The sequence below is a fragment of the Schistocerca nitens genome, chromosome 1 (assembly GCF_023898315.1).
Source record: "Schistocerca nitens isolate TAMUIC-IGC-003100 chromosome 1, iqSchNite1.1, whole genome shotgun sequence".
Taxonomy (NCBI): Eukaryota; Metazoa; Arthropoda; class Insecta; order Orthoptera; family Acrididae; genus Schistocerca; species Schistocerca nitens.
The window spans coordinates 31,992,349-32,009,057 of NC_064614.1; the positions used below are offsets into that span (position 1 = coordinate 31,992,349).

General features: G+C 43.7%; 1 protein-coding gene across 1 annotated transcript in view; it reads left to right on the forward strand.

Annotated features, from left to right (window-relative positions):
- Positions 1 to 16,709, forward strand: part of LOC126262686 (Down syndrome cell adhesion molecule-like protein Dscam2) — a 551,718-nt gene that overhangs the window by 189,278 nt on the left and 345,731 nt on the right. The window contains exon 6 of the mRNA XM_049959465.1: positions 7,310 to 7,541. Coding sequence (XP_049815422.1) covers positions 7,310 to 7,541 — 232 coding nt within the window. The remainder of the gene's footprint in view (positions 1 to 7,309; positions 7,542 to 16,709) is intronic.

Consider the following 16,709-nt stretch of genomic DNA (forward strand, 5'->3'; position numbering starts at 1 on the left):
GGGGACACTGAATAGTGCACGGTACAACCAAACCGTCATCGAACTCATCGTTCTACCATTCCTAGACCGGCAAGGGAACTTGCTGTTCCAACAGGACAATGCACGTCCGCATGTATCCCGTGCCACCCAACGTGCTCTAGAAGGTGTAAGTCAACTACCCTGGCCAGCAAGATCTCCGGATCTGTCCCCCATTGAGCATGTTTGGGACTGGATGAAGCGTCGTCTCACGCGGTCTGCACGTCCAGCACGAACGCTGGTCCAACTGAGGCGCCAGGTGGAAATGGCATGGCAAGCCGTTCCACAGGACTACATCCAGCATCTCTACGATCGTCTCCATGGGAGAATAGCAGCCTGCATTGCTGCGAAAGGTGGATATACACTGTACTAGTGCCGACATTGTGCATGCTCTGTTGCCTGTGTCTATGTGCCTGTGGTTCTGTCAGTGTGATCATGTGATGTATCTGACCCCAGGAATGTGTCAATAAAGTTTCCCCTTCCTGGGACAATGAATTCACGGTGTTCTTATTTCAATTTCCAGGAGTGTAATTATCAAAATCTGAACTGTGAAGTCATCCAAAATTCTAGTTGGAAAACCACACTATTTGTTATACTTCTCAATTGTTCACGATCCCACTTTGTTTATGAACTGAAAACTCTAATATTCACGAGAAACTGCTCTGAAATGAACCCGAACCGACAAAATTGTATATATATTCTCTGAAACTTCAAAGACATCTAAGACAATATCTGAAAGGAATTAGAAAAAGTGACAAAATTTCGTGAATCACACACAATACTGTTAACAATCGCATGAACACTGGGGAGTTTCACCATACATCTACCCACTTTTGAGTATAACCAGTGTCTCTTAATACTACGACTCGTAGCAATACAGTATCAAAAACTTTTATTACTGGGTAAACAGTCCCTACGCGATTTGACAGCTGACATTTATAATTCACGCTCACGTCAGGATATGCACCAATACGGGAATAGCAGCTTTTACGTTATTGGTCAGAACGCAAGCAATTATGGCGGTCGCCGTAATTTTCGCGCGACAAAATACTCTTATTAGTCACTGTCATATATCTAGTTTCATAATAATACATAAAATAACCACAATAATTTTGATATGCAAGGAGAATTAGTTCTAATGAGAGGAAAAAGTTTATATTTACTGGTTTTTCAACAATGACTACCCAGCAACTTTTAATTCGCTGATTGTAATTTTATTTTCGTTAGCAGAAAGTAAACTTTAACTAAACAAAGAATTTATTTGAATAGAGTCTGTAATTCTTATACTTTTAAAAGAGAAAGAAAGTTTCTAGGTCAGGGGATAGCGTTCGGTGAAATCTCTTAACTTTTTGTTGCATACCGAAGCGTTGCGTTGGGCAGCAGGATGTCGGCGGGTTACGATGATGAGAACAGGATACAGGCAGTTCCGCTGGTTAATCTCCTCCGGCGAAACGCAAATAAAGTTCCGGCACAGCGGTATCATTAGCCTCGTGGTGATTAACAAACCACAAGACGCCAGTATACGACCGTTGTTGACATGTCCTCTCTTTCAAAGTGCATTACGTAGACATCGCTCGTTTTTACACTTTATGCACTGTCCGTGACGCTATCGTCCATAATTACACAGTTCGTCACATTCATATAGTCTTAGCCACAAATACACAGTTCGTAGATTTGTTCTTGTGTGTGAAGCACACCGTAAACAATGTCCACTCTGTTCTCGCATTTCAAACTCCGACAACGTCACTGAAAGTCATTTATATTACACAGTTAATTTAAGTTTTCACTTTCACGGCTTGATAGAATGTGACAGACAACAGTTCCACCACCCAAAACCAATACCAGCAAAGTTCATTCGCATAAAAGCACTGTTCGTGTCGGCCACAACAAAGTATTGTTAGTGGCACTTTCACAGTCCGTTTTATTTGCTCTTAAAGTTCGCTGGCGATGGCATTACATACCGCAGTGGTAAAGAGAATTAACAATCTGATAGTTCGGTATCACTGTCCATACAATTACGAATGCTTTTCATAAAAAACAGTACTATTTTTCCGCGCACGCTTCATAGACACACCATCAACCATCCTCTCTACTACACAATAACCTTTCGACTATCTATATCACTATCGCTGTCCCCTGTCTATAGATGTTATATCGTAAATTACATAAATCTTTATAAATGTTATTGACTGCATTTTTCACGATTAATAATACTCCAAAAGAGAACTTTACAAACTTTACCACAGGTACAAAGCAAGAAACATATTTATCCATTGGAAAACGAAATAATCAAAATTACATCTTTACATTTAAAACCACAGTAAAATGTTACATAATCACAATTAGAAATGACCATATGAACAAAAGAAAAAATAGAAATCCAAATAAAATCACGAAAAAAAATTTATATGCGTAATTAGCAATGCCTTCACACCATCATTCACTGTTAGTCCACTCTGTACTTTATATCCTTACAGAATATAAATTGCAATTTATAAGTAATAAGAAATAGTAGATCGCATAAATTATGGGCTTTTGTATAACATTTGATGCGAGTGCCGTACAGTTTACATACACAAACGTATACATTCTTGTTATTTTGTACTGAATTCATTCTTCATCGTGATCAAAGGCAAGAGTTTCCTGTTTTTATTGAGAAATGCGACAGATATTAGTCTTTAGTACAGGATCAAAGGGGCTTAAGTCAAAACTATGACTTTTTGAGGAGAGCCACAACAAACAAATTCCACCACAATCCTCTCTAAAATCCAACAATGAATATATTTAAACTAACAGTACATTACTACATAGTAACTATTCCCTAGTTTATAGCCCCATTTCCTTGGGCTCTCAAGTTTATTTTTCCCCCTTTTTATCCTGTAAACGTAGATATGTGCTCCGTACCATCCGCTTGATAATGTTATGACCTTAATGAATGTGACATGAAATAACTTTATTTGCAAATAATTACCACATCGCGACAACATTATATGAGTAGCACTAAATATTAAACAAGAAAGTACATACTGTGTAAATATTTCTATAACAACAAGTTATGAATGTTATGAACAAGAACAATATTGTGGATTCAGTAATTCCATAAATCAGCCTGAGGTTATAAATAAATCGAACACGATACAACAAGAATGCTACTCCAACTCAATTTCAGTTAGATCTGGACCTTGTGCAATTGCATCAGGATCTGTATGAAGACTCATAAAATTCATGAAACACTGGTGGTATAGACGCAACAGGTCAAGTAAATCCTTCTTCTTTTCGTTGGATATAGGCACGAGTGATTTGTTTTCCCTTTCCACTTACTCTATTGATGTCCTGCCCCTTCTTCTGAAACTCAACGTCTTGAAAGGTTCGTCATCCAAGGAATTCTCGTAGTTGACCATTCCTTCATTGTTATTATAGTGGAGCCATTGAACAGTATTCCATGAGTAATGTTCTCCATCTGTGTTTTTCTTTCTAGAAATCAAACTAGATTTGAGCAGTGCAGCGAAGTCACAAAACTGATCTTGGTTTAATACAACAACGTTGAATTGTTGTTTTTTGTCAGTGCTCCACACCAACTGGTACCAATCATGAGGATGGTAAATTGGAACCTTGCATTATTTCCCTTGGTTCTCTATCATGGATCGGTCGATGTCGCATTCCATGTGCGTGTGTCCAGCAATTAGGAATTGACCCTGATGTGAGAGTAGTCCCTCAAATCCTTAATGAACATGGCTGTAATATGGGAGTTTTTATTTTGGCCCCGACATGTGTCTGAATAATAGGTTATTTTTGAAATATTTATGGGCATATTAGACAAATGCATGTATACGCACGAAGCTTTTTCGTTTGCTCCCTGCTACTTAAAGTTTCATTCCACATACAGTTGGTGGATTGTCCTGTACCATTGTCATGTACTGTCAAAATAAATTTTCACTGCTGACGTTTGTAGAAAGCTACAGAAGAACCAAGGCATGGTGTAGGAAGGCATTACTGCAGATCAAAACTGAAACATTTTTTAGAATCATCTTGCTTACACATATTTTTGTCATTTGCTTTTGATAAGTAAGGAAAGTCAGCTGCCTCTTGATGTAGGTTTTGTTCGGCTGAGTAATTTTGTACATCTGCTGCATTACCGGTTTCTTTTGCAACTTGTATTTTCCTATGTAAGACATCACATTTTTTAAAGTAGAGTTTCGAGGCATGAAGTTCCCTTTCGTACATAAATTTGGATACAGGTTTTGATTTGTTCTCCGTGTATAACTGGTACATCATTTGCAAATTCAGATGAGACGGGAGATACCTCTTGTCATTGCTCCTTCTGGTGTAATGACTCTCGTACGAAGGGAAAGAAAATAAATGAGCTCTTAAGACGTCGTTCAATTCTTCCTCACTCTTCTTATTTTCCGGAGTATGTTTCCCACGCCGATCACTGGGGGGGAGGGGAGGGGGAGGGTTCCAGTAGTGCTTCGTCTTTTATTTTTAATGGTGTGTCTATCAAATTTCCCATGTTTATCCAGTGTGCTGAGGAAACAGTGTCTGCATAGAGGTTTCCTTTGACCATTGATTTCAAAACAGTATTCATGGGTAACATTCCTGTTTCTAGAACATGTTTCCTTTCTGGGTCTCCTAGTTGCTACATGTTTAGTAGTGAGATGCTTTGCTACAAACGCAACTCTTTTATCGTGAGCACCGAGTCCCTAGTATCACGAAAAAATAGTTTTACGAATATCATTTTCCAGAACGATAAAATATTTCTTTTTGCACTGTTTAAGAGGTTTCATCTTTCTAGCACGTACTTCCTTCTCACAAAGATTAATGTACGACTGTCCACTATGCAAGAGAACAGTTCGTTCTTTGCGCAGTGCTGTAGCCCAAAGATGTTGAATAGCCGTACCTTCGCCATTGCCATTGCTTGTAGCAGGCTGCTCAATTCCATCTCTTGAAAGAGATGTCTCCACCACAGGATCTGCAGGAATATTTTGCCAAGTGTATTCTTGCTGCTGATCTGAATCATCAAGAGGCACTTTTAGTTTTTTAGTAACGTGACTTTTTCTTCTCATTATTATTTCATCATCTATGCTGCTTTTACTTTCTGAACCTGGAACATATGTCTTGTCTTGATCGCTGTCATCATCATAATCCAAAATATCTGACAGTGAAGATGTTAGTTTGTTCATTGATGGTTTGTCAGGGGCTCCCTTCGATATATCCCGTATTTTATCTTGTTCGGTTAGTGGTGAATACAATATTAAATTGTTATCACCGCATTCATCTAACAATAAACAATAAAATGTTTTGTAGAAATTAATAATGTTTCGTATTCAGTATCCTCAATTATTGTCTCTGTAATTTTACAAGAAGTGCAGTTTGACACAACTTTTATAAAGAGGTCTGTATCACTACAGTTTATTTAGTCTCGTAAAATTAAATCTACTACATCGATTTAAAGATCCACTTACTTGTGTTAATGCCAGTCTGTTTCTGCACTGAATGAACCATTTCCTTCCCACGGGAAAACATTTTCAAACATGTTCAATAATCAGTGAATGTTAATCTTCCCTCTTTGACAATGCAACATCAACTGAAATATTCATAGCACAAGCTTCCTCAGTAATACAGTATTGCCAACCCTGGCAAAGATTACGGAATAACAAATATAAATTAAAAATATTGAGTGTTACTAATGGTATAAGTCAACATAAAACTTGTTCAGTTTATCACACACTGCCGATACTAAGGGCATAAGTCGACATAAGCCCTTAATACAAAAGAAATATTAGGAAATATGATTTAAGGCACAGTGACCATGTGATTCAGTATGCCTTGTATTGCACCCTGACATAAGCCCTTTATACCACAATAAACCTTGTGTTTTCCTTGTCAATGTCGTTCAACAAACCAAAGAGGACCAAAAAGTGATTTACGCCCTTTTGACCCTGCACTAAAGATTTATTAATAACAGAAACATGTTTTATATACGTTCGACGAAGTTTTGAAGCAATGTTTGATATATGTCACCGAGAAAACTGCGTTTCTAGCGCTAAATGATAAATCTGTATTTTCTCTTTATTTTTACTACAACATCCTCTGTTTCATGTTACAAATCAACAAGTTTAGGATAAAAACTGAATTAAACATTGACAGGTTCAATTTTGCTACAAACACTATTTATTGTTGAGTAACAGACAGGACAGTAACTATGCGGAACAAACATGTTCCGTAGGATACACTGCCCTTTATATACCCTCAGTCATTTTCTAGACTATTTACCGCTTCCGGATTTTATGGGATTCTACTAAGATACTGATCGCATACGTAAGGAAAGCGATCCTTATGAGGTAACGACCGATAGGTATGCAACGCACCCAACGTACAGGTAACGCAGCTACGACTTTAACTGACCAAAGTTACTAGGAAAACTACGGCAGTCCATGCTTAGTTATGATAGTCTACGGTAGCCTATCGTAGCCTATCGCATACGTAAGGAAAGCGATCCTTATGAGGTTACGACCGATAGGTATGCAACGCACCCAACGTACAGGTAACGCAGCTACGACCTTAACTGACCAAAGTTACTAGGAAAATTACGGCAGTCCATGCTTAGTTATGATAGTCTACGGTAGCCTATCGTAGTCTCACAACTCTAGTTGTGATGCTCTTTCTGACGGTATCTGTCTGGAGTATAGTCTTGTACAGAAGTCAAACGAGGACGATTAGCAGTTCAGACAAAAAAGAAGCTTTTGGAATGAAGATTAGATGGATAGACCGAATAGCTGATGAGGATATTCTGAATCGAATTGGGGGGGGGGGGGGGGGGAGGGGGAGAAAAGAAATCTAAGACACAACTTGACTAAAACAAGCGATCGGTTGGTAAGAAATATCCTGAGGCATGAAAATATAGTCAGTTTGGTAATGGAGTGAACTGTGGCGAGATAACACCTATGCATGAATACAGTAATCCGGTTCAAATGGACGCACGCTGCAGTAGTTAGGCAGAGATGAAAAGTCTTGTACAGAAGAGAGTAGTGTGGAGAGCTGTACGTGACTGTGGCCGAGCGGTTATAGGCGCTTCAGCCCGGAACCGCGCTGCTGCTACGGTCGCAGGTTCGAATCCTGCCTCGGGCATGGATGTGTGTGATGTCCTTAGGTTAGTTAGGTTTAAGTAGTTCTAAGTCTAGGGGACTGATGACTCCAGATGTTAAGTCCCACAGTGCTTAGAACCATTTGAACAAGCGTTAGTTATACGGTGTGGTTAGCGCAGCTGCTGAAGGAGTTGCGTCTGTGCCGGCAGGTGGTGAACTCCGGCGAGCCGGCGACGTTCAACTGCTCGGTGTCCGGCTCCCCCGTGGCCGGCGTGGAGTGGCTGCACAACGCGGAGCCGCTGGCCGCCGGCCGCGCGCGCCTCCTGTCGCCGCTGGCTCTGCACGTCGGCGCCGCGACGCGCGCCCACCGCGGCGTCTACCAGTGCGTCGCCAGGGGAGACGGGGACAGCGCGCAGGCCGGCGCCGAGCTGCGGCTCGGAGGTTAGTCAAACCATCTTGTGCTGTATGTTAACCGGGGATCTAGAAACGACGGAGAGGCTCCGTCCCCGCCGCAGCCGCAGTGGTCCACAACCCCACGACCGTTACCGTAGTCCACTTCAGCCCTCCGCCGCCCCACACCGAACCCAGGGTTATTGTGCGGTTCGGCCCCGATGGACCCCCCCCCCCCCCTCCCCAGGGAAAGCCTCACACCATACGAGTGTAACCCCTATGTTTGCGTGGTAGAGCAATGGTTATGTACGCGTACGTGGAGAACTTGTTTGCGCAGCAATCGCCGACATAGGCAGCTGAGGCGGAATAAGGGCAACCAGCCCGCATTCACCAAGGCAGATGGAAAACTGCCTAAAAACTTTCCACAGACTGGCCGGCTCACCAGACCTTGACACAAGTCTGCCGGGCGGATTCGTGCCGGGGACCAGACGCTCCTTTCCACTCCGGAAAGCCATGCGTTAGACCGCTCGGCTAACCGGGCGGGCAAAACCATCTTACTCTGGCCGTCACCCAGATTTTCAAGACTTTTCTGATCTATGTTCTGATAATACGTCGCCCGGCTCTCCTGTGCGAAACTCATCTCAGAATAACCCCAATTTCGATGTTCTCACTTACTGCGTATTTGTACTATCTGCCTTCGTCTGCAGTTTTAGACTCCTATACCTCACTCTAACACTATGGAAGTTATTCTCTGACGTTTTGAAACATGTCCAATTATCCTGACCTTTCGTCCAAATTTTTACTAGCTACATATTCCTTTCCCAGCGATTCTGAGAAAAACTGACCATTCCAGTTAATTTAACCTTTAGCGACCTTATCGCTCTGTTGCAGGGTTGCAATGAGGTTCGCTAAACCTCTGAGACTGATCCTAAAGCGATGATCTAGATGTCAAGCGGTCCTAGTCGAAGACTACATGTTTGTTCCACATAGTTACTGTCCTGTCTGTTACTTAACAACAAAAAGTGTTTGTAGCTGTTTTGTTTTCTATTAGCGCTCGTTGTACAACTATAAGGCTGGCATCGGACCCAGAAGCATTTTGGGGAAAGGGACCAAACAGCTAGGTCATCAGTCCCATCGGAGTAGGGAAGGACGGGGAAGGATGTTTAAAAAAAATGGTTCAAATGCCTCTGAGCACTATGGGACTTAACTTCTGAGGTCATCAGTCCCCTAGAACTTAGAACTACTTAAACCTAACTAACCTAAGGACATCACACACATCCATGCCCGGGGCAGGATTCGAACCTGCGACCGTAACGGTCGCGAGGTTCCAGACTGAAGCGCCCAGAAACGCTCGGCACTCCGGCCGGCCGGGGAAGCAAGTCGGCCGTGTCCTTTCAAAGGAACCACCCTGGCATTTGCCTGAAACGATTTAGCGAAATCGCGGAAAACCTATATCAGGATGGCCGAACGCGGGTTTGAACGGCCGTCCTCCCGAATGCGAGTCCATTGTGCTATTCACTGCACTACCTCTCTCGGTATCCAGAAGCAGTCCTGCCGATTCAGTCCCCCGACTGTCCTTGTGCCGGGCAGCTAACATAAATACATGGCGGGCAAAGTGATACTGGACAACGCTCGATTTCCGCCCACGTGATAAGCGATACAAAGTAGGCAAATGTGTCGCCCTCTTCAGGCTAGAGCACAGGTACGGCTTTAGCCGTACATAGTCTCACCTCTTGACGCCTGCTGAGTAGGCAACCCAAGTTACACGTCTGTAGCGCGTGGAACAACCGTGCCCAGTATGATACAGCACCTCAGTAACACTACGCCCACAAGACTTCGACTTTATTTTCCGGTTTACGGTCGGGTCATTACTAACTTCCACACAGTGATGTCCTCCAAACCGCTGGCAATTAAAATTGCAAAACCTTGATTGCATGCAGCCGACAGTTATGAAACTGGCCTGAAAAGTTCTCCTTGCTTGGGTACACGAAGTATAGAATTTCAGCACCGCAGCACGAAGTAGATAAGACTGACGCCACCTCATTTTCTGTATAAGGAAAGAGTACACAGCAGCTTTCTACCTCAAAAATCTTATTTGAATGTTGTTTGTTAATAAGACTGTGGGATGTAAAAGTCACTAATGTTCAGAAAAAACAGAACACCTTGAACGATTGGAAATACCACGTTCATATTCACAGGACATGTACACCCGTATGTCCTGCCGAAATGATTAGCATTTCAGTCATTTCGGTTCACCATGTGTCCTGTGGCCTAGTAAGCACAGGTCCGCCAAGGGTCCTGATAATTTGTTCCATGCGTGATGTCATCGACCAGTGTAAGGTGCGAATGTCATCCTGTGGTACACCCATCCATGCTGCTTTCAACTGGTTACGAAGTTCATCTGTGGCGATTGCCATTGGTTCATAGAGCTGCACCCATCCTTTCACCATTACCCACACATTTTCGATTGGCGACAAGTCTGGTGATCCGGCATGCAGACATCCTAGGACATCAAGAATGCACGTGTTCGTGCTGCAACATTTGCCCGCGCATTGTCTTCCTGAAAAATGTGCATTAAGGGTATGGCTGTGTCGCAAGAAGTCATTCACGGAAGTAACACTGGTCACAGTGCCCTGGACACCTACCAAATGTGATCTGTGGTTGTACCTAATAGCATAGCACCCCACACCATAAAACCTAGCGTTTGCCTGTATGTCTTGCGTGAATGCAGTCATTATGATGCTACTCCCCCTGTTTGTGACGAACAAAAATGCGGCCATCATTTTCGATCAAACAGAACCAGAATTCGTCCAAAAACACTATCTGATGCCATTCCTGTCTCCAGTGACGTCGTCCCACACTGTTTGTGGTGTAGTCGATAGTCGTAGCGCTGGCGCCTGTTATCGACAAACACAGATACTCCTTGCTGTCGATGTGTAGCGGGCCACACCAATGAGACGGAAGTGGCAAGACACTCCCACAGAAGCTCTTCAGGCGACCGTCGGCGTCCTGTCTTGAAATAGACCGACACATAGACAAGAGGTCAGTTCTAAGTCTACATCTACATCTACATCCATACTCCGCAAGCGACCTTACAGTGTGTGGCGGAGGGTACTTTGAGTACCTCTATTGGTTCTCCCTCCTATTCCAGTCTCGTATTGTTCGTGGAAAGAAAGATTGTTGGTATGCCTCTGTGTGGGCTCTAATCTCTCTGATTTTATCCTCGTGGTCTCTTCGCGAGATATACGTAGGAGGGAGCAATATACTGCTTGACTCCTCGGTGAAGGTATGTTCTCGAAACTTCAACAAAAGCCCATACCGAGCTACTGAGCGTCTCTCTTGCATATTCTTCCACTGGAGTTTATCTATCTTCTCCGTAACATTTCGCGATTAATAAATGATCCTGTAACGAAGCGGGCTGCTCTCCGTTGGATCTTCTGTATCTCTTCTATCGACCCCATCTGGTACGGATCCCACACCGGTGAGCAGTATTCAAGCAGTGGGCGAACAACTGTACTGTAACCTACTTCCTTTGTTTTCGGATTGCATTTCCTTAAGATTCTTCCAATGAATCTCAATCCGGCATCTGATTTACCGACGATTAATTTTATATAGTCATTCCATTTTAGATCACTTGTAATGCTTACTCCCAGATAATTTATGGAATTTTTTTACAGTTGCTGACCTGCTATGTTGTAGCTAAATGATAACGGATCTTTCTTTCTATGTATTCGCAGCACATTACACTTGTCTACATTGAGATTCAATTGCCATTCTCTGCCCCATGTGTCAATTCGTTGCAGATCCTCCTGCATTTCAGTACAATTTTCAATTGTTACAACCTCTCGATACACTACAGCATCATCCGCAAAAAGCCTCAGTGAACTTCCGATGTTATCCACAAGGTCATTTATGTATATTGTGAATAGCAACGGTCCTACGAAACTCCCCTGCGGCACACCTGAATCACTCTTACTTCGGAAGACTTCTCTCCATTGAGAATGACATGCTGCGTTCTGTTATCTAGGAACTCTTCAATTCAATCACACAATTGGTCTGATAGTCCATATGCTCTTACTTTGTTCATTAAACCACTGTGGGTAACTGTATAGAACGTCTTGCGGAAGTCAAGAAACACGGCATCTACCTGGGAACCTGTGTCTATGGCCCTCTGAGTCTCGTGGACGAATAGCGCGAGCTAGGTTTCACACGATCGTCTTTTTCGAAACCCATGCTGATTCCTGCAGAGTAGATTTCTAGTCTCCAGAAAAGTCATTAAACTCGAACATAATACGTGTTCCAAAATTCTACAGCTGATCGACGTAAGAGATATAGGTCTATAGATCTGCACATCTGTTCGACGTCCCTTCTTGAAATCGGGGATGACCTGTGCCCTTTTCCAATCCTTTGGAACGCTACGCTCTTCTAGAGACCTACGGTACACCGCTGCAAGAAGGGGGGCAAGTTCCTTCGCGTACTCAGTGTAAAATCGAGCTGGTATCCCATCAGGTCCAGCGGCCTTTCCTCTTTTGAGCGATTTAAATTGTTTTTATATTCCTCTGTCATCTATTCGATATCTATCATTTTATCATCTGTGCGACAATCTAGAGAAGGAACTACAGTGCAGTCTTCCTCCGTGAAACAGCTTTGGAAAAAGACATTTAGTATTTCGGCCTTTAGTCTGTCATCCTCTGTTTCAGTACCATTTTGGTCACAGAGTGTCTGGACACTTCGTTTTGATCCACCTACCGCTTTGACATAAGACCAAAATTTCTTAGGATTTTCTGCCAAGTCAGTACATAGAACTTTACTTTCGAATTCAATGAATGCCTCTCGCATAGCCCTCCGCACACTACATTTCGCTTCGTGTAATTTTTGTTTGTCTGCAAGGCTTTGGCTATGTTTATGTTTGCTGTGAAGTTTGCCTTGCTTCCGTAGCAGTTTCCTAACTCGGTTGTTGTACCACGGTGGCTCTTTTCCATCTCTTACGATCTTGCTCGGCACATACTCATCTAATGCATATTGTACGATGGTTTTGAACTTTGTCTACTGATCCTCAACACTATCTGTACTTGAGATAAAACTTACGTGTTGAGCCATCAAGTACTCTGAAATCTGCTTTTTGTCACTTTTGCTAAACAGAAAAATCTTCCTACCTTTTTTAATATTTCTATTTATGGCTGAAATCATCGACGCAGTAACCGCTTTATGATCGCTGATTCCCTGTTCTGCGTTAACTGTTTCAAATAGTTCGGGTCTGTTTGTCACCAGAAGGTCTAATATGTTATCGCCACGAGTCAGTTCTCTGTTTAACTGCTCAAGGTAGTTTTCAGATAAAGCAAAAAAAAAAAAAAAATTCACTGGATTCTTTGACCCTGCCACCCGATATAAACGTTTCAGTATCCCAGTCTATATCTGGCAAATTAACATCTCCACCCAGAACTGTAACATGGTCGGGAAATCTACTCGAAATATTTTCCAAATTTTCCTTCAGGTGCTCTGCCACAACAGCTGCTGAACCAGGGGGCCTATAGAGACATCCAATTACTATGTCTGAGCCTGCTTTAACCGTGACCTTCGCCCAAATTATTTCACATTTCGGATTTCCGTCAATTTCCTTCGATACTATTGCACTTCTTATCGCTATAAACACGCCTCCCCCTTCACTGTCCAGCCTGTCTCTGGGGTATACATTCCAATCTGAGTTTAGAATTTCATTACTGTTTGCATCTGGTTTCAGCCAACTTTCTGTCCATAGAACTATGTGGGTATTGTGACCGTTTAATAATGAGAGCAGTTCTGGGACCTTTCTATAGACGTTCCTGCAGTTTACTATTACTATATTAATATTGTTATTCCCTGTTGCGTTTTACCTACTACTACCTTGTCGCGTCTCAGGAGGCGTCTTGCCGGGCCTAGGGAGGGAATTCTCTAACTTAAAAAAAAACCATGTGCAGTCCACACGTACTCCGCTACTCTTGTAGCCGCTTCCTGCGTGTAGTGCACGCCTCACCTATTCAGTGGGACCCTACATTTCTCCACCCGATAGCGGAGGTCGAGAAATTTGCACTCCAGATCTCCGCAGAATCGTCTGAGCCTCTGGTTTAAGCCTTCCACTCGGCTCCAAACCAGAGGACCGCGATCGGTTCTGGGAACGATACTACAAATAGTTAGCTCAGATTCGACCCCACGAGCGAGGCTTTCCACCTTCACGAACTCCGCCAACCGCCTGTACGAACTGAGGATGACCTCTGAACACAGACGGCAGGAGTCATTGGTGCCGACATGAGCAACAATTTGCAGTCAGGTGCACCCAGTGCTCTCTATCGCCGCCGGCAGGGCCTGCTCCACGTCTCGGATGAGACCCCCCGGCAAGCAGACAGAGTGAACACTGGCTTTCTTCCCCGACCTTTCCGCTATTTCCCTAAGGGGCTCCATCATCTGCCTAACACTGGAGCTCCCAATCACTAATAAACACCTCCCCCCGCGTGCCTGCTCGGACCTTGCTGAAGGAGCGGCCACATGTCCACTCACAGGCAGAGCGGGCGATGCCACACGGCCAGCCGCCACATTGACCCTCCACATCGTGCGACGCCGCCGAACCCGTCACTCCCCTTGGAGAGAGGGTGGCCCAAACGCGCCCGGTACCTGCGAAGATGTCTCGACAGCAGGGACCGTGGGTGAAGCATGTAACACCTGGGGTGTACCATGAGACGCTTCAGACTCCTCACTGACGCTACACTCCGAGGCAGCAGCCTGAAGACGGCTGACCGTGGCCATCAACACGTTCAGCTGTTCGCGAACAGTGGCCAGCTCTTCCTGCGTCCGTACACAGCAGTCACACATCCTACCCATCCTAAGAAATCAACAGTTTACTGTAGAGAGTTAATCAACTTTTAACTAGACTGCTAATTCACTAAAGGCGGCTGATAGCTGACTAAAGTGTGGTTACTAGACACTTCTTGTTGGAAACAATGAAAATAAGTTCTAACTGTCTCTGGACTGTATTCAGAACATGCACGAAATCTATGGAACACTATTACTAGTACTCGAAAATTGAAGCTGCCTAAAAGCAAAAACACACAGAAAAAGAAGTTACAAGTAATAAAAACACAGTTAATACTTAAATTAACGTAGCTTGCTGCACAGCAGATGTGAAGCAGACGGCAGTTACGACGACACTGACCAGTCAACGCCTAGTCCACAGCAAGCAACGAGAGCAGTACTGTGTCCGGCGACAACAGAATTGGAGACAACCAGTTAGACTCTTAAATTCAGCACAAGTGTTACACTGGTTGCCTCTATGTATATAAATGTGCCTACGCCCTGATCCACAGTCACACAAGACTTCATTTTGACTGTGTAAGAGTGTTTCAGTTCCTACATTTTACGCGTGCAATAATCATGTCATTTATCACCCGGTCAGAACCTAATTCAGTTGTGACAACCCATCACAAGAATTTGACCAGCAAGTGTACCGTTTTCAATTATTTGGAAATAAGTACGCCCATGCGTACCTCACCACACCGTAACTTCTGGACACCAAAACGATAATGGTCGACATTGTTCCTGGGTATTTACTTGTTCCCACAGCTCTTCATATGAGGGTACATGCAGAATCACTACTCAGACTGAGTCTGTTCTCATCCGAGAAGAGCACGCGACTCCACTCCACGTTGGTCCAATCCCTATGCTCTTGGCACCGTCAGTAAAGCTGTCACCGGTGAGTGGGTATCAACGGAACACAGTGTACTGGTGGTCGGGCAAAGAGACCCCTCCCATGCAGTCGCCGTGTCGCTGTGGAGCGTGAGACTGCCTGCCTTGCACTAATGCTAAATGTGGTTGCAATTGCACTCGTGTTTCATGTGACAAGTCTGCTGCTCAGTGTACTGGTCATCTACTGCTGTAGCTGACTGCGGTCGATCGCCTCCTGTCCTTGGGTCAGCAATGCCTGTGGTTCAGAACGCTCCCCGTCCACTTGACACGATGGTGTGAGCACTACCGAACTCTTGGTTACACCCGTCACACTTCCTCCTTCATCCAGTTCCACTATGATTCTTCCCGTGTGATGTTATCCAAATGTTGTATTCAGGTCATGTTGTAATGAAGAACATTATCACTGCGCACAGTAACTGCTCGCTGTTAGATACACACAAGGCCAGTCCCAATTGGCCTCAAGCCATGTGACGTCCAGTTTTCTGTGCACGACTGGAAGACTTCTAACAACATGTTCTCGCTCTTTCATTCATTTACACGGGAGTATTTAATACGTTATACGAGGTACTACAATAAAGTAATGAGACAGATTTTTCTTTGCAAGATGTGGCCATTCTGCAGGCTTGCGTAGGCACAATATCTTTGACCTTGATCTATAAGCTGCTTCTAGTCCAAGCGGCACATCGATGCAACTGCACAGTCATGAGCTGTGCTGTAATAAGTTAATACGTGTTTGTGTCTCTCGTCACGGAAATGGAACTGCATAATATTGCGCAAAGGTATGCCATTTCTTTTGATGTTAAATTGGGTGAAAACGCGACGACAACTTACGGTAAGCTTCAGAAGGCTTTTGGAGAGGAGTTTATGTCAAGAGCTCAAGTTTTCGTTGGCATGAAATGTTTAGTGAAGGCAGAACGAATGTTGAAGATGAAGACCGCAGTGGACGACCATCAACCTCGCGGACGGATGTCAACTTGGCCAGGGTGCGTGAACTCGTACGATCTGATCGAAGATTATCCGTGAAAATGATTGCAGAAGAATTGAACATCAGTCGAGAAACGGTCCATCTAATAATAACTGAAGATCTTGGTATGAGAAAGATTTGTGAAAAAATGATCCCCAAAAATTTCACACCACAACAGCGAGAAACACGGAAAAATGCGGCAGCCGATCTGTTAGAGCAAACGCAAATCAATGCAGAATTATTTTGCCGTGTTATCACTCGTGATGAAAGTTGGATTTTTCAGTACGATCCAGAGATAAAACGCCAAAGTTCGCAATGCTGCTCAGAGGGATCGCCCAGACCAAAAAAAGCTCGCATGCCAAAGTCAAAAGTGAAATGCATGCTTGTGTGCTTCTTTGATTCCAAGAGAATTGTTCATAAAGAGTGGGTGCCTCCTGGACAAACAGTTTACCAATATTACTACAAAGAAATTTTAGAAAGACTTCGTAAAAGAGTTTTTTGTGTCCTTGCCAACATTGCTGATAATTGGATTCTGCATC